The sequence below is a fragment of the Haliotis rufescens genome, unplaced genomic scaffold (genome assembly GCF_023055435.1).
Source record: "Haliotis rufescens isolate VD_foot unplaced genomic scaffold, xgHalRufe1.0.p SCAF_7, whole genome shotgun sequence".
Taxonomy (NCBI): Eukaryota; Metazoa; Mollusca; class Gastropoda; order Lepetellida; family Haliotidae; genus Haliotis; species Haliotis rufescens.
In genome coordinates this window covers 51,342,560-51,367,955 of record NW_025964361.1, presented here as the reverse complement: position 1 = coordinate 51,367,955, position 25,396 = coordinate 51,342,560, and the positions used below count along the sequence as shown (strand labels likewise).

Sequence of the window (25,396 nt, the reverse complement as noted above, 5' to 3'; positions counted from 1 at the left end):
GGATGCAAATAATAACGCTGAACTGAGAAGCGTTTGTCGAACGAAGGTGATATGTACAACAATTCAAGTCAGCCCTTGTCATCCCTTCGATTTGGCGGGTATCAGTTTCCGAGACGAACAGCTGTTGAATTCACCAAGGACGCGGTTGATACTAGAAGGTGCAAAGTTAAATTTTTATTGATAAACGTTTAATAAAATCCAAGAAACGTGAACCTGTTTCCTGAGAACCGACAGTAGAGGAGATAAAATGAACTCGTGAAAATGACAACAAACGACAACATATTTTTCACTGGGCCGGGTAACACATTTCAGGGTTAGACCGCCAGTCAGGGTCGATATTTAATACAGCTCTTGCCGAAACACATTGGTACTGAACCACATGGTTCAATCATGCATTTCACGCGATTTCATTCTGTACCTTCAATAAATATCAACAACCATACAACGATAAGCCGGACAAGGCGCACTGGGGAATATAGCATTTACGATTTGTGGAAATAGCGCGGCTTGAGAGTGTGACGTTAAGCGTGATTGACAGCTAAGCCGCGCGCTGAGAGGAAAGCTCGCTGGATGGGCGTGGCTTAGACGCTAGCCCCGGCACAGGCATAAATACAATTGTATTTATCTTAGTGTGGAATCCCCCTTGCCTCACTCGTGTTGAGGACGTTTTGCTTATGATTGCGATGGAGTCACCGAGCCAGGTCTTACCCCATCAAATGACCACCCAGCCGAGCCCTACCCCCGGGCTTACTCCCAGCGGACACAACCCCCTGAATTTGATGAGCAAGCTACAGAAACCGGGGACATACAGTTCTCCCCCTCCAGTCGCCTGCCACCCCGAAAACAATGTGTGTAAATTGATCGAATACCGAGGGGCAAAAGTTGCAGCATTTATGGTAGACGGCCGTGAGTTGATATGTCTACCCCAGGCTTTTGAACTTTTCCTCAAACACCTCGTCGGAGGACTCCACACAGTGTACACCAAACTCAAACGCCTGGACATTACCCCCGTAGTGTGCAATGTGGAGCAGGTTCGAATCCTACGAGGACTTGGGGCGATTCAACCAGGTGTTAACCGATGCAAACTTATCTCGTGCAAGGAGTTTGATATTTTATATGACGACTGTACGAATTCAAGGTAAGTGTGTGTGTGTGGATGTATTGCTGTAGTGTCGTCATAACCCCCATCTCTGTGTTGGCCTGCTTCGCTATAATCTATTTGTTTTGATTGACAGAGTCATTCTGTTATTTCGCTGCGTAGTACCACGCCGTCAAGCGGTATATGAGTTTAAACTGTGAAATAGACATGTGTTCATTTCAAACTGCTATTTACATGCATAAATGAGTATGTAAACAGGATCATAACACGTCTCCTCGCGAAACAAAAAAACGTTCGTGTTTGATTTATTATTCATAAACAAAGCATCACATGATTTTTTTTTGAAAAAATGTATCAATATAAATCAAAGTTGAATGAAATAAACACCGTCTTTGATGGGTGTTGACATATGCTTGACACAATACGACAGCGACGAAAGCTATGTCAAGAGCTCAGTAATATATTGTCCAATTAGTGAAATTTGCTCTGATGTAATTGTATCAGGAAATGTTACATAATAATAACCAGTCGTCAAGATAGACGTACTAATTGCCATATCTAAAGCTACGATGTGTACCAACAAACACGTCCTCGAGTACATTTCACGGCTAATCAGACAATTAATTCGACTTAAGACGAATGGTATTTGTTTATACCGCGTCGAGATAAGATTGCCATGTCAAATATGATAAAAATGCAACAGGGATTTGTTTGTTGATGAATTACTTTTATCTAAGATAGTATCCAGATATGAACATCGCTGGAACGCCCGGGTCGTTATTTGCAATATACACAAATCACTCTGCAAGCTACACACAGGATGATGTAATGTACATGAAAAGCGAACGGTAATTAATAAATAATTATTTCCCGCATTTCCGTTCAATGAATGATACAAATGACAATTGATCAGAACAGGAAAATACATATTTTCTGTGTAAGCTATATTTGTATATCTCTGATTCATACAGAAGTTGAATAATTAGCATATTTGTCACGCTATTATGACGTGTGAAATAAACAACTGTTCCTTTGTTCTGTTATCAATGAACATCAATGAATAACTCCAATGCAAACCTGTCATGACCATCAGTCTCTATCTATGGTTAGAGTGATGTAACACTGTAATAATACAAGTACATCCCCATCCTCATCTCCTTTGTTAAGTTATCAGCAATGCGTTAATCGTTACTGATTATGTATTGTATAATCGTTGGGAGGTATTGACCAAAAGGACAAGCAATATTGATTATTGGCATGTCTCACGATCAGCATCAACACGACATAAGTGTCATGCTGACAGTTAGCCACATACAAAGTACACAGTTTATATAAGTATTAGGCACAAGAATATTTTTTTTTAATAGCTTGTCTTTGTCAAAACTCTTTTCATCAGCATTCCACACAGAATACTGTATCACATTTCAACATCCTACAATGCTTAATTGTCATGACAATTCATGTCACATTCAATGGCATGACAGTGACTGGTTAAATTATGTGCATAATTTACATTAACAGATAGCAAATACATAAATCTAAAACACACATGGACATATCAACGTTATACAATTGAAGTATTAATTACAGTTAGTGTTATAAATATGTAAATGTGCGTCCATTCTAGAACATATCATATATCTCTATATCAACGTTTGCAACTGATATTTAACAATTACATCCAGTCTGTTTGATAGGTATTCTAAAAAGCATTTGTCTGTATTCATGAGGGATTGAAAACTTACATAGCTAATCCCAATCAGTAAGAACACATCTCACGCGTGTGATTTGGTCACATGCATCGTGAACTCCTCTAGGACGTGCTAGTCAGTGTAGATTTAAATGTAGCCCCCTTGTAAAGAAGGCCATTCTCTCTGTTTAATGTCCATGGTTGTTCATCTCTGGAGATGTGCGTTTCTTTCCTGCCGGATCAGCAAGTTTTCCTACACGTGGACAAAGGTGTACATTTCATACAATATGTATACATAGATAAAACTTTTTGTTTTTTATTCGCAATGTAAATTCCATTATAACATTGACATAACGAAACCCTGTAAACATTATAACAATTCCATCAATTTAAATGTAGATGGTAAACTGTTCACTTCATACAACATATTTGCAAGTATGAGTGGCATTCGTTGACATCAGTGAAATACTTCCTAAGTATATTTGAACTTGATATTGCGCGCAATTTTCATACAAACCTAATCAATATATATGTTTGTTCTTGACGCTGAATCTGGAATTATGAATATAAGTTTGAGTTGATGTTCATATCACTATGAGGGCTGTATGTTTACATATGTCCATTTCAAATTGGAAGCAACACCTGATATTAAAACAAAGCATTATGCGTATTCAGATTACATAACACATTGACTCATTCATGATTATGAAATGATATTTAACTGCATCTTATTGTAATATCAAAACAACAAGAAGCATTAGATCCCTAATTTGAACGTCCATGTTTACGTTTGAATGCGATTCACACATCCGGGAAATATTGATTCGTATGAAATACCTTTCTGTTTCCATGTATTGATTTTATACATGTATTATCCATTAGGGAAATTATGACAAGCTGTTGTGAGACTGTTTTATAAGTAATTGTATTCTTGATTTAATGATTTCATATCTGACCCTCCATACTTTGCATGTTTCGGACAAGGTCAAATTCAGACAAAGAACATGCCTCAAACGTGTTGCTAATAGCTGAAACATCGTTGATTGCAGTAAACATATTAAATCAGAAACAGCTCAATTATTTTGAATTATATTCTGGTGACATTCACAGATGTATTGTCTGTTGATGAAGAAAGGTTTTTATACAAACAATTGTAAAAATATTTAACTCCCTTCTGTAACTTACTGGTCCTTACTCCCTGACTTTATGAATATAAAGATGCACTATCGGCAGTTACATTGTTTCGTAAGTATGAGTAAGTAATGGGAGTGTTGACCCAAAATTGTGGAATAATTTCAGTATATATACGATTGATGGACGATACTGTGTGATCTCATATATCCGACGTGATTATTTCGTTTCGTTTCTTTTATGAATAATCAATACAGTTACAAAAATATATACAGATATTCGTAGAAACGATTCATTTTTGGACAGATTACATGCAAATTATTGAATCGAACCTTCGGATTTAGTGAGAGTTTAGTTTTTCTGGTGTACCTTTAGTCCATTATGGGACTATACAATTCTTTGTAACATCATATCATGAGCTGTGTCGTTTTGTTTGACATTTGTTTGTAATGTAGAGTTACTTTCTTCGAATCTGTCTCCTCTTCTTTCCCCCTTCTCCCTGTCAGACACACAAAGTAACGCACCCTGCAGCATCATATTGTTCTCCGCAACAGGTATATACCAATTGCTACTCCAAAATAAATACATACCGATTGATTCTGCAAAATAAATACAAATCGACTAACTTATCAGTCGAACAATCCATTGTTCTGTATCACAAACTCTCTCTGTCTCTCTCTGTCACTCTCTCTCTCTCCATCCTCATCTCTCTCTCTCTCTCTCTCTCTCTCTCTCTCTCTCTCTCTCTCTCTCTCCATCAATCAACTAAATAGCACCCCTCGCAGATGGTTTACGATCGGTCACTCACTATCAGCATTGCAAAAAGATAGCCATCCCAAAAGTCCTTTAATTCAACAAGCATCTTGACAACCTCGGTCGTACTTCTAGCAAAGAGACAACCTTTATCGTCTTCACCCACATAATTAGATCACAAGCCTAGTATTAATACATTCTGTAAAATTCCCTTTGAAGAATATTTCATTGCCAACAGAATTTTATTGCAATGAGGGGGGTTTACAAGCAGTATTAGTTTTAATTCTGCATTCTGAGAAAGGGCTTGGAGAGAAACCGATGATTTGGATAACAGAAATAGTTTCATTTTAAGGAACAAGGTTGCTACATTTCAATTTCATTCTTTTATAATTTTCATAAATCAATTAAGTCATTGCGCACTGTCATTTTCCGCGCGATCGAAGTTGTCTCTGCGCTCGGCCATGTGTGACTTAAAATAGAATGGGGCAGTTATTAATTTTTCAAATAATGTATTAAAATCGTAAACTATTTAATGAGCAACACACTCCACAAACACTACTTATAGCTTTAGGAAAACACGGCGACCATGGTTATGATCTCTGGTCTTTATATTGGGTCTAAACGTCCATACTATCAATGGCTAGCTCTCTATGCGGAATCACTAGCAGTCATGTACGTATTGTTTGGCGTACAATACAGCTCTGAACAGGGCGGATTCAACACATGTTAGTGTTAAAGAAATTCATCCATGCCTTCGCGCTTGAATACATGTTTGGAGATTATGAATTATTTATTTATTGGTTTTATATAACTTGTGTATCACTTACATTTGAATTATTTAACGATCCTTTTAAAATTTCTGTTCATTTTAATAAAAAGTCCTTTGACGGAGAAAAACATTTTTTTAATTTGGATAATTAATTAAAAATAATGTGATTCTATTTTTTTGCGATTAATGCGAGATAACGTGACTGGATTTGCAACACGTCGAGCATAACTGGCGTTATTTGAGGAGAAGGTATGGGGGAGAGGATTTTAAGTAATCTTTTGTATCTATATGCTATTGACTAAGACTTTATGAATAAATGATGTGATCTTGACGCGTCCTTTGATCAAACAAAAGCTTGTCGATAGATCCCTTGAAATAGAAACCCGTCAAGTGCAACTCAGATCACCTGGCCTTAACACGCTGTTGCACTGATGTTGCTCTCTCCCCCATCATGTCAAAAAAGGTTAAAAGAATAAAAACAAATCCAGCTCTTCCTCTCTCCCCCATCATGTCAAAAAAGGTTAAAAGGATAAAAACAAATCCAGCTCTTAATCTTCACAATCTAAGAGTTCACAAATGTCTGAAAAATAACGTATATATAATCTGTAAATATGTATTTACATATATCTGAACAGGAACACCGGATAGGTAACACAATAAAATAACCATATAATCATTACTCACAAGGTATACGCAATTTAAATAAATGGTATTCATTTTAATGACTTTATGTTCATTATTATGTAATTACATTTATGCTACGTTATTTTCAAATGGTTATGAGCCAACGCTCCAGAACTGGATGAGTGAGTATTTAACTTCATAATATAGCGAAATCTTTATGAAAGTACATTAAATGTAAAGGTCGAATATAGAGAATATAGTTTATTGTGTCCTGGTTTAAGTTAAAGTTTCAAATTTGAAGTTGGAACTTGATTCTAGCATCTTATTTGGGCGACTCCAAGTGTCGTCTGCTACCCGTCTTATTGTCGTCTGCTTCGTGAAAAGGCCACTTGTGCGTTCTTTGAAAGAAACAACTCGATATCGTTATGGTCGTGGGCAAAACTGACAATAATTATCAAAATGGAATTTCTATTGTGGCTTTGTAGTTCTTCATCAAATCTTGTAAAGCGAATTGTCGTCTTTGGTTGAAGAAATCTGATCGTTCAGCATTCAACATTTTGGGGGGCTGTCGGTGACGGCCGTTGAGCGAATGCTTCCAAATCATATTACAAAATAGTTACAGAGCTCTTCCCATCAATTCTGTGTCTGAAAACTATTGGGCCCCCAGCGGACAGAGAGGAGAGTAATTGTCTTATTGTAAAGGCGAGATAAATACGTCGGATCAGCAAGCTTTTTCACATCTTCGGTCGACCGTCGCGAACTGTCAGAAACCCTCCGATCTCCTGTTGCGGCAGAAACAGAATCATTATCCATGAATATCATTTTAAACACATGAACGATACACAAAACGCGAGGGTTTCTTTTCAGAAAGGTTTCAAGTTTCTCAGTCAAAGGGTCGTGGCATACTTCATCATTAACATAGGTTTCCCTTTGCGTCTGTGTGCTTTTGAAAAGCTTCACAAAAATTACCTATACACAGTAGAGGTTTGGGACGGTCCATTAATTCGGAAACACTGTCTGAATTTGTTGGGGTTGTAAACAGCACCAGCAGATGGCCCAGGCTCCAGGACACTGTAGAAAGGAAATCTACTCCCCTTAGTCTCCCGTCTTGCTCTCAAACCGATCATATTTCATTTTATGAAGGGCCGATTGCAGATGCACACCAAATAAAATGAAATGTCGCTAAAGAAGAACTTGGTTGTTTTGATTGGGAGATATGAAACAGTGATCAATATCGGCATGAAATGTAGCGCGGTATCATCTTACGTTCCAACGATTACTTACTCTCCTATCGATAGAATCATCAGGCTGGATTAACTGAATAAATACGAACTATTAAATACAGGGTAAAGAGCGTGTTGACATTCTTTAACATTTGAAATAGACATGGTTTTTCACTCATCTTCATGACAGCTCTGGACGTGATATGTTCATTAAATACACAGAGATCTGTAACATAAAATTGCATCTAATCTATTATTCATCAGTTCCAATTTTGAAGCAATGGCTTGGTGAACGGATGCAAAAGCTCACATCACTACGATTGCATTACTCCAATGAACACAATCACCGTGTTGGGTGAGACACATACATTTAATTTTATTTAACATTCAGTATCACGTTTAAACCGATTTTCCGCGGCCCCCTAATGAATGAGTGGGTGATTCAGTTCTTGTAGATACATAATTTGATTTTTAACAAACAAGAGTTATTTTAAACAAAATGGGTTCGTTAATCCTGACACAGCCTTTAAAACACACATTGAAATAATTAATAAATTGTTAAATAGGATCGAGTTCGTTTGGCTTTGCACCATGCTTTTGAACTAATTCGACCATATTATCTTCAACATTAAGTGCGGTAATCTACCACCAGCTTATACATGTTGTGTAGAAAACGTTGTACATAAAACTTAAAAATTAATAAACTCTCCGACAATAATTGCATGACTTTTCGGCGAGTTGCAATTCAGAATGCGATGTTTACTTTAAAACGTCAATATTAATATGCGCTTAAAGAAGTGTTTTGTTACGTCACGGATTGTTACGTCAGTGGTCATTGGACCGAATTACATCGTAATTTGAGTGTTAAGAAGATACGCGAGCTGTCTACACTATGATCTCATACACGCCGTTTGCATACTGCACCTGACATCTAACGTGAGGGGTGAAAAAAACAACGCACATGTTAAACATTGTCATTATACAGTCGGAATCGTACAGTGGAATCGGATTTCAGCAGAGAATGCTTATGAGGGGTACCACTGAGCAGGATACGCTGTTCTGTTCGAGAACACCTGGTGTCATTACTATTTGATTGTGATTCATAGACACATGCTCAAAATATAGTCGGAATCGCACAATGGACAATGAGATTTCTTGTGATTATGGAAAGGATTTAGTCCCTTTTATTTCTTTCTTTCTTTATTATTATTTTTATATTATTATTATTATTATCATTATCATTATTATTATTATTAGCGGTAGTAGTATGGAGGGGTTTTTGATATTTTATTTCCATCTTCCCACGAAGTTCCTGATGACAAAGAGAAGAACACATATTTTAACAGTGGCATGGTTCCTACAGTCACGAGTGTTGTTAATCATCTCAAATTGAGTCAGGGTTTTTCGGTAGGTATTTTCTCAGACACACATAGTGGTAGCCGAATTTGTCTCTTGAAACAGTTGTTCGCGGACTGTTCAGTTGAATCACATTGAATTGGACAAACGAAGCAACTCACAAGTCGAATAACGTTTACAACATCCAAATTTCACAACAGAAAATCTTACATAAATTCCGACCTCATTTCGGGTCAAGTAACTTACGAATGTATTGACAAACCCCTGTTGAATGGTTTGCTCTGAAATCAAACCAGTTTATGACTTCTCAACTCCGATGTTATATGGTGTTTTCACATACAAAGTCATCTGCACTGATGTTTAATGAAGCCTCCAAGTTTTATCCATAAAGATCTCATAGTCTCATCTAACAAAGTTTAGTCACAGTGCAAACACCTCCCGATATTTTATCGATGTCAAGCTGCGATTACGAGGCTTTTGAAACTGTAATTAGAGTTATCTGCCCTTGTTCAATGCCAACTGCACTCAGCATTCCACCACAGGAAGTTCAAGTATGCTATATACTCCTCTCGCACTATCTTCGACTCCCGTGACGGACAATTTACAGCACCGTCCACCGAGACAGTTAAAGAGCATAGGCTCTTTACAAGAGCCCTCGACAACCGATATTACGACTCAACACCGTGAACCACCACGAGAGCAACGCCGTGTCTGCTGACAATTAGCGCATTACTCGTTCTGTGATAAGATAACGACACAGGGTCTTGGTGCTGGCTTGACATTGCTGGTGATCAGGTGACCGGACCATGGCTCAACTGGTCGCTGGAGCTAATTAAACAACGCCTGAGCATGCTTTAATCTGTATCAAATTATGCGCTGTTCTTGCAACGGTCAGAAGGCATGTTTAAAGGAAATTGTCGTGCGAGGACAAAGGTTTTCCGATTTTGTTGACTTTATTTGATGTGGTGTGAAGCAATGGATCACCCGATTTTTTAAATTTTAATTGAATGGTTGGATTGATGCCGCTTTAGAGAAAGTTATTTTTTCATAAGCGAGCCTGTAGAATTAGTGGATCGTAAACATTTCAATCTTGTTTCGAAGCCGTTTTTCTTTAAATTGAGATCAATGTTTGAGCATTGAAAGAATTTGCGGTTTGAAGTATTAAAACGATTAAGTCGTATTGCGTAAGACGGAAAGATGCGGTTTTAAACTTCCGTCCCATGCAACTTGTGGATATGATTAATCGACTGGTTTTCTTGTGTGACACATATTCCTCTTTGCGCTAGTTTGTACTTGTATAGACATGACTCCTTTGACGCATCGTCTGTTTAAGTATGCATGTTCGAGCATTTGAATCACACTGTTAGATACAAAATAACTGTCCCTGACACCAATACAACAGGGAGTCAAATGCCTGTGGCTTAATGTCAGGGTTTAAACAGCTTATTCAAGTGTAATCTTCGATTATCAAACACTTGTAAGATAAAACAGGGGAGACCCAAACGGTACCGCAGATAAACAAATGCTGGGCTACTCAACTTCATATCACAACACTGAACCTGCCAATGATACGTTTGGCTGTTTGTGACACTGAGGTTGGGAGATTATCGTACCTTGATTCCGCAGAGCGCTAATCGTGTCTATCGTAACTCCTCGTGTTAGGGTCAGTTGAATGATTGTCGCAGTCCTTTCAAATATATGGTTGTGTGTGTGTGTGTGTGTGTGTGTGTGTGTGCGTGCGTGTGCGTGTGTGTGTGTGTGTGTGTGTGTGTGTGTTTATACTGAAAATATTAGCGAAATGTCGCAAAGTGCAAATGTATGCAGCTATTAATATCGTGGTACATATGGCCCTATTGTGAGGTTCTCGTTACCATAGTTACCATTAACGCTCTCAAATGTCGCGAGTCACACTGAATGTATGGAGTTTTGATTGCATTTCGGATTGAGACGCAGGTCAGAACTCAAGAAAGTGTGGTAAAACATGGTTGATTATTGGATCGTTTGTGTTCTTTAATCATATTTGTCATTTAGCGAAAATGTTAATACGTACACCCTTGCTCCACCCTCGCAGCCTGTGTTCACTTTGTTTTCTAACGATTATTATTATTCTCGTGCCTACTCGTCTGGAAGCACTTTAATTATGTAATGGAATATTATATGAAATCACACGAACTGAGCGTTTCTTGCATTACAAAAACCTTGAGTTTCTAAGATTGTATAACTGTTTTGTCGAAACTTGGCGTTAGCAAGACTATTACTCTTTAGTCGAACCCTGGAGATAGCATGACTGTATAACTGTTTAGTCGAACCCTGGAGTTAGCAAGTCTGTATAACTGTTAAGTCGAACCCTTGAGATAGCAAGACTGTATAACTGTTTAGTCGAAGCCTGGAGATAACTAGACTGTATAACTGTTTAGTCGAACCCTGGAGTTAGCAAGTCTGTATAACTGTTTAGTCGAACCCTTGAGATAGCAAGACTGTATAACTGTTTAGTCGAAGCCTGGAGATAACTAGACTGTATAACTGTTTAGTCGAAGCCTGGAGATAACTAGACTGTATAACTGTTTAGTCGAAGCCTGGAGATAGCAAGTCTGTATAACTGTTTAGTCGAACCCTTGAGATAGCAAGACTGTATAACTGTTTAGTCGAAGCCTGGAGATAACTAGACTGTATAACTGTTTAGTCGAAGCCTGGAGATAACTAGACTGTATAACTGTTTAGTCGAAGCCTGGAGATAGCAAGTCTGTATAACTGTTTAGTCGAACCTTGGAGTTAGCAAGATTATATAACTGTTCAGTCGAACCCTCGAGTTAGCAAGACTGTATAACTGTTTAGCCGAACCCTGAAGTTATCAAGGCTGTATAACTGTTTAGTCGAACCCTGGAAATACAAAGACTGTATACGTGTTAAGTTAAACGCTTGAGATAGCATGACTGTATAACTGCTTAGTCAAACCCTTGAGATAGCAAGACTGTATAACTGTTTAGTCGAACCCAGAGTTAGCAAGACTGTAAAACTGTTTAGTCGAACCCTTACGATAGACTGTATAAGTGTTCAGTCGAACCCAGAGTTAGCAAGACTGTATAACTGTTTAGTCGAACCCTTGAGATAGCAAGACTGGATAACTGTTTAGTCGAACCCTTGAGATAGCAAGACTGGATAACTGTTTAGTCGAACCACAGAGTTAGCAAGACTATATAACTGTTTCGTCGAACCCTGGGGTAATCTAGATAAGTGGGAAGACGTTACATTTATGCTCATTTATCTCGAACTGAATAACGACAAAACAGTCGCAGTATTAGTTTCCATTTTTATTTCTTTTGAAGGCAATGGCAACGCAGTTTAATATCCAAGATATACTAAGAATAATGTTTCAGTTAATTGAAAACTGCATGACATCATTCGCGCCTGTACTATCTCACGATCTAACGATCACGCCATTTCAGCAATAGGACTCTCCTAACGTCTAAGTAAACCTGATTGCAATCCTTGGCGATAACTCAAGATTTACTTTGGCGCTGCGATTGTCCGACTGTGATAACGAAAGACATTCGACGATTTAGATGACCATTCTAATTGTTCAATATTAGTCTGACAACTGTATCAGGTCGTATCTACATTCAAGCTGACAATAGAGAAGGCTCCTATGTCCACAAACAGAACAGGACTGGAGTCGATCCTCCTCCTCAGAGGTCGTAAATCCCGAACTCCTCCCGAGAACCCTCCACCCTGGGACAGGATAAAATAAACACACATTCAATCAGTCGACAGTCACACAATTAGATACCTGCAACCATGGAAACCCACGACAATTAAGAACATCCATTTGAAAAGGTATACACACTTATCAGCGCGTCTGACCATTGTAATACCCTAAATTTGTAAGTGGTAAAGTTACGAGTACCTTTATTGCTGAATGTCCGTGTTTATAGCTTCTCTATTTGAACAACAGCGGTCTTATCTGTGAAATGGACACATTACTTTACCGACCTGGGAATTAAAATCCTCACACATAATCACAGAACGGATTGGAGGGTAATTAGCACTTTCGAATCTCAACTCCGGCAATCAGACAAATTGCTATGAGGGCCTGAACGAGGTGGAGGGATTATAGTTATTGTCTGGTGTCATGAGTGTATAAGTCACATTCACACCTAATTCTCTCTCTGTTTCATTTGGATTTACTTATCTTTAATTGCCGGAGATGATGGCTGTCTGTGGCTGTGAAAGCGACACTAACAGCCCCTGTTTCGGCGGTGGGGTTATAAGGAAGTGGTGCCATGTCCACGAAAGTTCAAAGATAAAAACTGTGAGAAAGAACAGTCTTTACAACGACAGTTTTATCACTGCTCTCGACACATAACAAGAATTATGAAACAACAAAAATGAACCACGACCTTTTCCCACCCATCTTGTGAAATGAAGATATGATGTGTTCTACCAACCTTGTTGCATCTGTTCCTCGCGTATAGAACACTCCGTGTGTGTTATCGAGTGTTCTGAGCGGTGTTGTGCATGTCTTTCCTTGTCCTTAACTGCTGAGTTCTGTTTTAATCCTGATGACAAGTTAGACACTTTTAGTTTAGTTCTTTTGATGTAACGTCATCCTACTGTTTCGGGTCGCTTGTGTCACTGGCTGTTCCCTTTCATGTGATGCACATTGTGCTGCTTAGGTACCTCATCATCTGTCCAGAGAAGAGGATAAGCAATATAGGGAAACACAAGCGACAAAACTCTTTCCATATTCTTAAGAAATATGTGCTCAAAACAGTCCATTGTACGATTCCGCCAATAGTACAAGTACGTGTTAATGAAGCGCTATCAGATAGTGATGACTCCAGGTGTTCCCGAAAATGTAAAATATTTGCTAGTCTTTTAGGGTTCTGACTTCTGACACGCAGGTAATATGTGAAGCTGTAGTGTTGCTGTATGAATATCCCTCGAAGTGAATTGTTAACCTTCCAGGGTCTAACAGGCAGTTTTGGTTGTATACTCCCCAGGAAGCTGAGAATGATTCTTAAGTGCTCATCGATCCCGTGACCGGGTTAAAATTGCGCTTTCAGCATGCCCTTAGTGGTGTGGAAATATGCGCAATATAAATAGCCTAGTGGTCGATGGTGTGAACACCTCTATACGGTGTAAGGTGCGATGACACTGTTGCCAGAGGTGTGCGATGAAGGAAGGAGAAGGGTTACACAGTTGTCATAGCAGCAATGACAGTTGTTCGTTCTTGGTGCTCACACATCCAAATACCTTATAAAATTAAGGCAGTGTCTAAAATACCCGTCTGTCCGAGACGGCCTATTATGCTGACGGACGGTCAGTTGTGAAAGGTTGCACGCCCGATGGTCGGGAGTTAAAGTTGCTAGGATGACAATCCACCAGTCTATTGTTATTTTCTGCGAACTAAAAGTAAATAGTATTAAATACTATTAATATTTTTCCTCTTTTGTTACTTTTGTTGGTTAGTACAGAAAGTTCTGGAGTGGCAACCTTTTGTCTGGTCTGGTGCCTTTGCTGTGTAGCCAGCCCGGTTGTCTGACTAAAGTTGGGGAGAATTCTATACACTGAAATGTAACGGCCATCATGGACACCCAATCCTCATGGGTACTGGAAACATTTATTAAGACGATATCATCTTCAGGTGAAGGTTTGTGGAGGAAGGTGGTTAGGCGTTCGTTCAGTACTGGAAGCACAAGTTCGATCCCCATCAGAGGTAGAAAATATATGTAGGTGTCTTGACCGGAAATAGAATACTTAGATAACCCAGCTTGACAGAGTGTTCAGATTGAGCGAGTTCTATGCTATGAGAACATGATACAGACAAGGTCGCCGAGGCTAAGACACAGTACGAGTCATGATACGAGTTCATGATCCAAGCACTTCCAGATCAGGACAATTAATACTTGCGGGTGTGTTTATTGTTTAACGCCGTATTCAGCAACAGTTCATCTACATGACTGCGGCCTGTACATATTAGAGTAATCGATATTGTGAGCAACGACCGCGCTGTCGAGTTACGATGACACTCAATCAACCAAATCACCGAGACTGACCACCCGATCCACTAAGTCGCCTCTTTCGACAAGCTTACGTTGCTGGGGACCTATTCTACCCCGGTATCCCTACGGGTGGAGGAGGAGGAGGATGGGGGATGGGGGTGGTGTAGGGGTGTACATTAATAATATGACTAGCCTCAGTGAGTGAAAATAGTTGAGCAATATCACGACGGGGGATACCAGAAATGAGCTTCACACATTATAACCATGAGGGGAAATGAACGTCTTCATCACTATGCTACCCCTTCGCCTCTGAATACCTTTTAAGAATGTGGACTTTACGAAGCGATTTCAAGCAACACTACATATATATGCATATGTGATATTGTAAAAATCGATGCATCAAGTTCGCTAATTTTAGGGCCGTTAGGGGGCGGGTGTTTGTTTATTCGACACGTGAGCAGGAAGGGGTCATGTTAGGGGCAGTTTTAACCATTATCAAGTCCAGGGTTTATTTGCCCTACAAGTCACTGCCTGATCATAAACGTCATGACAATGTGAACCCCTATCGGTAACACCGATAATGGTAATCCACTTATCTGTACATTGAATGTTGTCTTTGAGTTTATAGTTTTAGAAGAATCTGTTTTATTAGTTGGCCAATTTATGCTATGAATTAGCGATTTTTATTGAATGCATAACTAGGCTCAGTAACCGAAGTAAAGTACCCGACCTCTATTAAAACATATTAATTGACTATTTTATTTATCGAAACAACCTATTGGCAAGTGATAATGTTTTTGAATTGAATATTCACTTGCAAATATATCAAAAGAACGAGTCTTGTCTGAGACGGAAAAACCATAAGGGTATTGCATTTAGAATATTAATGACATTGTATTGCTTTTCAACTGATTTTGGTTTTATTGTAGTCAAGGGAGACTTCGGGAGGAATTTATATGTAGGAATTATTAAGGAATTAATTTCCACAGAGTCATCATCCATTACAGAATTATCAATAACTTAACTGATTAACATTTCATAACGATAACATTAAAGAACTAGGCAATTAAAAAACTGCATGTTCATATTTCCCAGTCGGAATTGGAATGCATCATAAATCAGCTTCTTGCACAGAAGTTTACAAACGACATATCTTTCATCATTGTTTACTGTCTTTGTACGTCTAAACACGTGCAGTAGTGTTATACATCATTAATAACAGAATTCTGTCAGCTAGTACACAAATATGTAAATGAAATGACTCAAAATCTGGAGCGTTGAAAAAAGACGAATCTAAATATTCGAATGCTGCAGTGTGTTTAAATACCAGGTCTTACAAACTCGAATAAGAAAATGGCCGTTCGTGTTGAAGGTTTACTTAAACGTATTTATTCCAGTTGTGCTAATTATTTCAAGTGTTTGTTGCTTCTTTGTGTTTGTTTTGTTTTTCATCCGATTTAAGCTATTCGATATTTACGTTCAAATATCGCCCATCTCGTAGATATGCACCGCCCCTTCGTCGCCTAACGTTAGATAAGCATATTGTTACAAAGATGTAAAATGAGGATCGTTATCGAAACGAATACGATCCGTGGTAGTTGACATACTTTGCGATTTCAAGACTTTAGGTTTGAATCAATAAAATAAAGAGTCTTCTGTCTTTATCAAGGTAGGCTTTGAAGACCCTAGATGACATTTTAACTGTTATTTGCGTGAGAACTCTTCTCGACAAGACAGGTAGAGGATTTGGGCATGATAAGAGATACTTGCTACTTCAAATGTTTCTCTGCGTCATAAATGCCACTTTGCAAAGATAAATGTGTCACTCTTGTTCCAAAAATTAGAAACACAGAAAAATGTGATTTTCTTTGTTCTGCCATTTTGTGGTACATGCAGGTGTTAGGGATCCGTTTGTTGGTAGAACATAAAAGGATTGGAAAGAAAAATGTCTAATTTGTGATGCGTGTTTGTTAAAACCGGAAAGGTGTAATGAAAGCTTCGGAGTCTTCCAACCACAAAGAGACGGCGAAACTTCCTTTAATGCGACAAGACAACGTATTCGTGTTGTAACGACGGCGGCAGGTTTAGCAACGCCGGGGCTAATATTCACTCAAATTAATTCCCCTTACTGACACTTTATCAATAGTTCCCCACAATAATTATTTTATTTGGAAAATTGCAATCAATTTTATTTATCAAAGGCCGAGAAATTATTGCGAAAATAGCAGCGTTGTCATCCGGGGTCCACCGCTTAAAGACAAACGCCCTCTGGTGGGGAGGTATGTTGATCCCAAACTCATGCGAATGAATTTGTCAAGATATAGTGGGATGAGCCGATGTACAAATGTCTGTTTGTAGAGATTAGGGACTTCAACTCTGAGTCTAATTACGCTGTGTTTGGCGTTTCTTCCTTTCGCCTCGGAACATTTGGTCTCGTTGTCGAAACAATGAAACGTTATTTAATTGTCGTTACTCCACCGACCTACAGCTGTTAAGAGTACAAAGAAAGAGAGTTGACATGCAAGGAAAAGAAACTCACATTTGCTTGTGATTAGAGTGGCTTGAATTGAGTTGGAAATTTGAAGAATATTAATTTGGTTTGCGATTGTTCCCTTCTTATTCGGTGAAATCTCTCGTGAAGTCTCATTATCGCGTACCCCAGCGAGACCTCCGCGAGACAACTTTTTCTAACTTTGCTACAAAAGATCTCAATTTTGCCAAGAGGGCTGGATTATTTCCGATTTTCTCCCCTCTCTCATAGGAAAGATTAAATGAAAGTGTGATTCTCGCATCTGATAATGAGTTTGAGCAAGAGGAGTTTGACAGCGGTCGACTATTCTTCCAAACACGTCACGGCAATACTGGCCATTGTAACACAGCTACACGCTCTTTCGATTTAATTACGCAACACTCTTGATGCAACTTAATTGAAAACCACCCTTGAATTAATAAGTTGATAGGATTTTAATAGGGCACACATTACAAATATGTTTCGTCGTTTTCCGCTGAGCAACGAAACAAAATTCAACACAATGTATTGCTCAATCAGTGCTGACTGTTTATAGAGAGACTGTGCAACGACCAAAAGGACTGGCGTCCACCTTCCGTGATCTTTAGTACTCCGAATGTCTATAAAATGGCTTGTGCCTTCAATAGAAACGATCCGAAGGCGTTGACAGGTTAGGCCTGAAACCGAGGCACGTCACAATGGTAGGGGTTTCTCTAAAAGGGGACCACGCGCGTTACGCCACACACCTTTCAACATGCCCTCCGTACAGAGTCAAAATCAAACAGATTTTAAGCCCTTAAGTTCCCTGAGCCGAGTCTCAAACGCCCACTATTTACTAGACTACAATGTTGAGGCTGAGAGTGAACGTCTTAAGAAAGAAAGAATGGTCTGTGTTTGGGGTCGTGGAGAAATCGATTAGATAATAATCTAGATTAAATACAACATGTATCATAATATAATTTAATTAATTCCGTTATGACCACAAATTGGGTTATCACGGCATTTTTAAAGCGACCTTATCTTTTAAACTCTGATCTTTGTTTTCTCATTTAATCTCTAAACTTCAAGAAAATTATGTGAAAAAATGTTTGTATCATGACACGAATTGCGTCTTGTGTCTCATATTGGTTGTTTATGCAAATTTATGCAAATAACGATAATCATAGTTACGTAATACACTGATATATATCAACTTTATAACAAAGATTAGGTTGAAAATGACGTAGCAAAGACACTATACTGCCCTCGTAAAAGGCTACATGACTATGTGAAAAGTAATTTGTTTTCTGGATATAAAAGAAGACTTCAATTCACTCTTAGAAGTAAATGTGCTCTGTGCTCTGTACAGTGTTATTGCTGTGAGTCGCAAGCACGTGCAGCCTGTCAAAACCGCCATCTGTTTTATTGCACGCGGACCGCTCGAGGAGGCTCAGTATAAGCAGGTTTATAATATCCTGTATGTAATAATATAATTAAATTAACTTATAAATTATGAGCTCTAAACATACCATTAATTTGTGTTGGTGTGAGAGACGAAATCTGAAGCAACTTTTGTCACACATCACTGACATTTGACACTGTTGAAAGAAAAGTTGTCAGTATTCAAGTAACACATGCCATGTGATAACATTTTTTCTAAGTAAAGAACAGTAACTTATAATAGTTTTTCCACCAGTGAAATAAAAGCGATAAAACTCTTTCCATATTCACAACACCAGTGAAAAGAAGGCAATACCCTATAAAGTATCTCTTTTGTCTTGGGTAGGTAGAAACTTGGAACAATAATACTGCACCAAACAAAAAAAGTTATTTTTAGGAATATTTTGGGGTATATTTTTGTAGTGAATACTAAGTACATAATTTCCAAAAGATATCCCCTAACTTGTTTTCTTCAGAAAAGAATGATAAGATATGTTGTAAAGTAGGATAAATGGGTGTTTATGTTTTCTTGTAAAGGAGAAAGCTGGCGTGAGTATAAAGAGATAGCTAAGGAGAAGTTTGTCCTGTATTCCGTGATGTAAGTGCTGCGGTGAATGAGGGATCAACGTTTACACGAATCCACAGTGAGATGATAATCTGTTAAACTCACGTTGATCATATATAAATCGTTGTTACAGCGAACATCTATGCAACTGACTTATATTAATTATTTAAACAGCTATGAATAATATTGTATCATACATACACGTACATACTTACGTTTATACTTACTGTCTTTCTCTTTAGGCGTTTCCTATCTTAACGTCTGAGGTGTGTGTGTGTGTGTGTGTGTGGGGGGGGGGGGGGGGGGGGGGTGTGAGTGCGTGTGTGTATGTGTGTGTGTTGGGGGTTGGGCTAGGGTAGATGCAAGTGTATTGGACTCACAATATCTAATGTATGCGTTCTTTCTCACTATAGTCCAAATAAGAAAACGTGGATGCAGGGGTGGAAGTATGGGGGAGGTTATGTTTCACAGAGTGAGTTGATTAAGTTTAGGACTCCAAATATCCAATGTATAAGGGCCGTCTCAGAGTAATCCAGTTCAAATACCAGTGAAATACCAAATTTGTGCCTTATCACATATTTGTGTTTATAGTTAGATAGTTCTAACACCAAATCATCTACAAACATCGATTCACGTGGAAGAATGTTGTAGTATTTACTTAAGAATCTTTAATATCGCCGTTATTATCTATTGTTCGTTGGTAGGAATGTATATCCAATACACAGAATACATGTTGGTGATAAATATTCCTCTTTGAACACTGAATATTGAATAGCCCGTTCTTAGAACCAATTCAATGACTTATTTACCTGTGTAGACATTTACCTGTTGAACGAACAATTAATGTGAATGAAGTATAAGCTTGGGACACGATTGCATGCTTATCTGAAGTGAAGTATTAAAAATGCATGACATTTTGGTACAATGTGAGTTTAAACAATCATACGACCATCAATATAATGTTTTTTCCTTAAATTGTTAAATAACAAAAACACACTCAAATTCCTCAATAAACAAGCGCACAAACGAATTAAAGCGAATACTTTGTAAAGCCAGCATTTACCAAATTCTCCGCCACCGTCATTAAAGGGGCAGTTATTACGAACATTTGTGTTATTTGTGAACAAAGAAAGATTACAAGGAAATAGCCAAGTATGGCTTCGACTATCGATTTAGGAAAGTGTTTAGCTTCACACCGAATATTCAACTATTGTTCACGACATCTCGGGGCACGTGTGCGATTTCACACGCGTTCTGGTTGTCCTTTGACACAACACAGCGAAATAGAACTTCCCACACGGCTTGCCTCAATACTGACAATTTAGTAACGTCATTCGCTGATATATAGGCGCAGCGCAGATGCATATGACAAGGCTGTAAACTTTTGCTCTAGCGGTGATGTCACTCTACTTCAGGATGTAGCATGTGGATGTTTTATCACACGTTTTCGCTAGTGTGCATTGATGAAGATCAAGATAAGGAATATTTCGTCAGTACACCGAAGCTGAAAATAATCCCCGCTTGTGTTGACATGGTGAATATTGCTAATGGGTTTATGGGGCAGGAAACACCATGTCTTGATACTGTGATTGGTGTAGGTTGAATTTTGGGGTCAATCTGGAGTAGTAAGGAGGCAGGTAATATACAAGCCTTTGCGGTCCTCATTAACTTTCAAATATTTTAATATTTGAAAATTGAATGACTTATATTTTCTATCGTATCATTTAGATAAAACGATTTGAAAACTTTACATTTCAAAATGTACCTTATATATTCTTGAAAGAAATTGTATCATGAAACTGTTTTCATCTAAATTGGGATTATGATCATATATATCGTATTCATTAAAATGTTTCAAAAACTTGTTAAAGTGCTTGTAATAGTTTCTCATATATATTACGAAGGTTCAAAGTGCAATTGGGGAAAAATAAATGCCTTTTTTGTAAGTCAATTATGAGCACAGCTGTCAAAATTTATGATTGAATAGGATGATTTATAAGACCCACTCATAAAGACTGGTTGGGCCTTTGTAAATGCTTTACAGAATGTGATAACTGCTTGAAAATGAAGAGAATTAGCAACAGGGATAGACTACTGCTTCGTAGAAAAAAGTCAATCAATGGCAAGTAACAGAAAATTGCGAAACACTACGCAAATGTTTTGCCAAACGTTAACGATTTTTTTAGCATTATCACTCGGCTTCCGTCCCTTTGTGTTTCTCGCGATAGCAAAAGCGTCGCTTTGTCAGATACCGGCGAGAGGGGTTAAAGGTGATACTCAACACGCGCGGACGTCACAGAAGTCAAGCCCGTATTTTGTAAAACACACGCATTCGGTCACGGCGAATTACTTCGCCACTTTCGTGTCAAATGCTTTGACCAAATCGTCGATTCTCGGCAACCATCACTTGAATGACTAGTACCCTCTTTTAACCCAGGTGGTCACTAGGCTTGGACAAATACATATCTTCAGCTGACCTCTATATCCCTAGCGTTTAATTGACGGCGCAGAGTGAATTGAAATGAGAAAGCTTTCAAGGGGAGGAAAGAATGTGGTGGATATTATTGAGACGTAGGACTAAGCAAATACTTGTTGATGTTCTATTTGGACTTGTGCTTTGGTTAATTGTCTCCCCCTTTAAGCTTTATCAAACTCTGATCTAATAAATCCAAGATCGGAAAATAAATACACGGGAATAAGAATCCTGCCCTGGCGACGCCAAATCATTTACATAGGTTTTTCTCATGAGTTTGAAATAAATACCGACAGGGCGAATTAACAATTCAAGTGTAAAACAATATTTACAGTTGAATGCTTTAAGAGTTGTCAGTTCAATTTGTATACTTAGGCAAATAAAACTCAAGTATTTGTATGTACCGTTCCCCAGACTCGTAATACCACCTACGTGTTAAGGGCTATAGGTAAAAGGACCGTAAGCGTTGCTATTGTTTATTATTTGTTAGAGCCCCAAGAGCTAATTAGATCAATTAAATGGCACTTCCGTTACATGGGCTGGGAACGCCGATTGTAGTTTAATGCTATTGCTCGCGGAAACACGACAAGGAAACAGCTATCCTTTGCATAGGGATAATAATAATATTTAAGATCAAATAATCAGTTTTTCTTGTGAATTCCTTTAAATGTTGTTTTTACGGTTAAGTTTAATTCTTTCAATGTTAATCTTAATCCCAAGTATTTTTGGTTTCCTATGTTGGAGTAACGTGATTGAGCCAACGCTTGAGGTATGTTGAAATTAAACTTTAAATCTGACTTTTTAGTTCATGAAAATAATGTTTTATTACCTTATAAACATCCTCAATCAACTAACAGTTTCAAATCTAACATTTCCTTTTTCTTTCAAATCTAAGTTTTTCCTGACACAGAAACAGCAACGATGGCCTTTGCTGTCAGAATAAAAACACAGATGCATAGGGAACTTAAATGTGTTTATTGTTTATTAAGTTATCTAACAGACAAAAACATGATGATTCAATATGGATTAAGTTTAGAAATACCTGCCATGCCACCATTTCAACTCCAGTTGTCGCCGACATGGAATCAGACAAAAACAATTTTTTTGTACTATAATGGTTAAAAAATAAACATATGTACCAAGAAATTTTGCCAGACCAGAAGTAATTCCCTGTGCTTCAGTAGGCGCATAGTGTGTTTGACTCCCCAGCACAATCGCTGTTGTAATGGCTCGTGCTGCTTAAAAAGCAAATACCGTTTGTCGCATGCGGCTGATGATTGACTAATAATACGCCAAACTGTTCATTTTTCATGAATATGCGTCTGCATTGTGTTAGCCTTTGTTCTCTACACACTGTTAAAACCCCCCTTTTAATTCACTGCTGCCATGCTCAAATCAAGAAGACAAACTACAAAATGTCGGCGAGATTACTAACAAATCTCCACTGTCGATACAAACCAAATGCAGTTCAAGTCGGAAATAAACGATGTTATCCGGTTGTAACGGGTCGGCCATATTGGTGTGTGTTACTAATTCCCCATTCTCAATAGTCCGGACGAAATAAGACGGATAAATTTGTACTTTTCAAATCGCCGTCATTTGCCATGTCCTGGAGATATTGTATCGTGGCTAAAAAGCGCGGCTGATTGTCACCGTACCCGAATCGTTCTTTCCTGTAACGATGTTTCAAGGTAGTCAATAGAAAAATAGGCCTTTATTCACGGAGTCTCTATTTACTTTGGAAATACAGGCTTAGGTAGTTGTGTTTTGATCATTTCAACTGGGTTTCAACATAAACAGATGTGACCAAGACTGTATTATTACTGGGATAGCCGTGCAAAGCGAGGGGAAATACAATCTCTTTCCACAATGGAAAACCGGGATGGCTTGCATGAAAATTCTTTGTTGTCCAGATCGCAGGTATGTCTCTTGACAGTTCGCTGTTATGAAGAGTGTAAATTATACCACGAGAGTAAATGTTTCTTTTGAAGTGCCTGGCTGGTTGATGCAAACCTGGACTGGAGGTGCGCTCGGCCTGAGAACGTTCCCACCTGCCAAGTCGTCGTGGGTAGCGTTGTTGCAGTCTCAACCACGGGAATTAACCCAAGCTTTTCCACTTGCTATTGTTATAACGCTTGTGATAACGAACTGGCGAACAAACACGATTATTGTTCGCTTGGGCGCTATCTCACGCCTCTCGCGTGAAAAGGGTCGAGTTTGTAACTTTTAATTTGAAAGGTAAATATTTGTCTGGCGTGCGGGTAGAGTAGTATTATTTATTTATAACATTTATTTATTACTATTTGTTTATTTTCACTCATCCTTAAAATCTTCTTTCAGTTAACTCTGGGTAACTTAGACGCTCTTTTCTCTATCCTTTCTCCTTTTGATCTCACAGCCACTTTCTCCTTCCCACCCGGCAATTTCCACTAGGTTTATCACGAGATGAGTACCCGTCAATCAGTTTAATCAGTTTATATTTCAACTGTCAGTTTGTGATCACTTCCTACACTAAGAAGCACAAATAACGACATCCCTTTCATCTCAGCTCGTCATCTGCCCGTATCACAGGCAACGTATTTTAATCCGTACCCTCGCTTCCTGTGTCCCAAGTTTTATTCCCGATTATAATATACTGCAGCTATCATTGTCAAAGTGGGGTCGTGACCCCAGGGTCACCTCTCCCCCTCTCGCACCTCCCCGTCCCCCCTCACCCGACCCCCATCTGTCTGTTACGCCCCGATGTGTGAAATTGCTAACCAGAGGACATACACGGACTAGCTTGTTGATAGCCTCGTGGCGTGCGGGACTACTAACATGTTGATTTTAGACCGTTGTTGGATCAGTTTCTCGGTGTCGCTGGCTTCGTATTGTCCACTTCAGGCTCGCTGGACATCGGATCGGACCAGGGGTCAATCAGGTGACCTGCGGGGGAATGAGGACCGGTTCTCATACGCCTGAGAATTGATAATGATTTTAATGCTCTTCGGGCACCGCTCCCTGTACTGATTTCTCTGAAAGGAAAGTGAAAGTGTAGATGTTACAGACATCACTGCTATGTTAAATATTTCTGTGATTACCACATTGTACGTATGCTGGGAATCATTAAAGGAACATCACACTACCCCATGCTTACATGATCAGACTACATGTACTCGATCTCTAGCAAACAAAAGGTAACCTTACCTTTATTCAGGTTATCGGCAAGGATGCGCATCCTCCACCCCCCCCCCCCCCCCCCCCCCCCCCCCGACACTCTTAGCATGTTCCCCTGGGATATTGTTTTACCATTACATCTGAATCATATTTTGATCTGAAGGCTGTAAACCTCTAAAAGGAATCATGACATGTTTACATATCTATTTATTCCAAATATTAATATACATCTCTTTTTGTATGTATGCATACAGTATTTTCTTTCATGTAATTATAATGAGACAACCGCCTGGCTGGAACGCGTGAGGTTCTATTTCAAAGTCACCCGGGATTATTTCATTTTAGTACATAAAATCAACAAAATTCCATAATCATAAGAAATCTTCATAATAAGTTTCAGACTTCATAAGCATGTGTTTGTCAATTATCAAACCGTGATGATACCAGGTGTTCGCGTATCAGAGCGTATCCTGCCATATCGGCGTCACAAACACATGCAAAGGCAAGTTAACTATCCACCTGAAATAAACCCACGGGAACATTTGTTAGTCCAAATGGTGAATTGCATCAGATATGCAACTTGTATCCCATGGTTGGTACCTATATATACAAATATTTACAAACAAA

The 25,396-nt window shown here is 38.7% G+C and overlaps 1 protein-coding gene across 2 annotated transcripts in view; it reads left to right on the top strand.

The window, feature by feature from the left end:
* The first annotated feature begins 617 nt into the window (after positions 1–617).
* Positions 618–25,396, top strand: part of LOC124111241 (dachshund homolog 1-like) — an 89,694-nt gene continuing 64,915 nt past the window's right edge. For both annotated transcript variants that reach the window (XM_046470887.2, XM_046470886.2), the window contains exon 1: positions 618–1,138. In XM_046470887.2, coding sequence (XP_046326843.1) covers positions 675–1,138 — 464 coding nt within the window. In that variant the 5' untranslated portion in view covers positions 618–674. The remainder of the gene's footprint in view (positions 1,139–25,396) is intronic.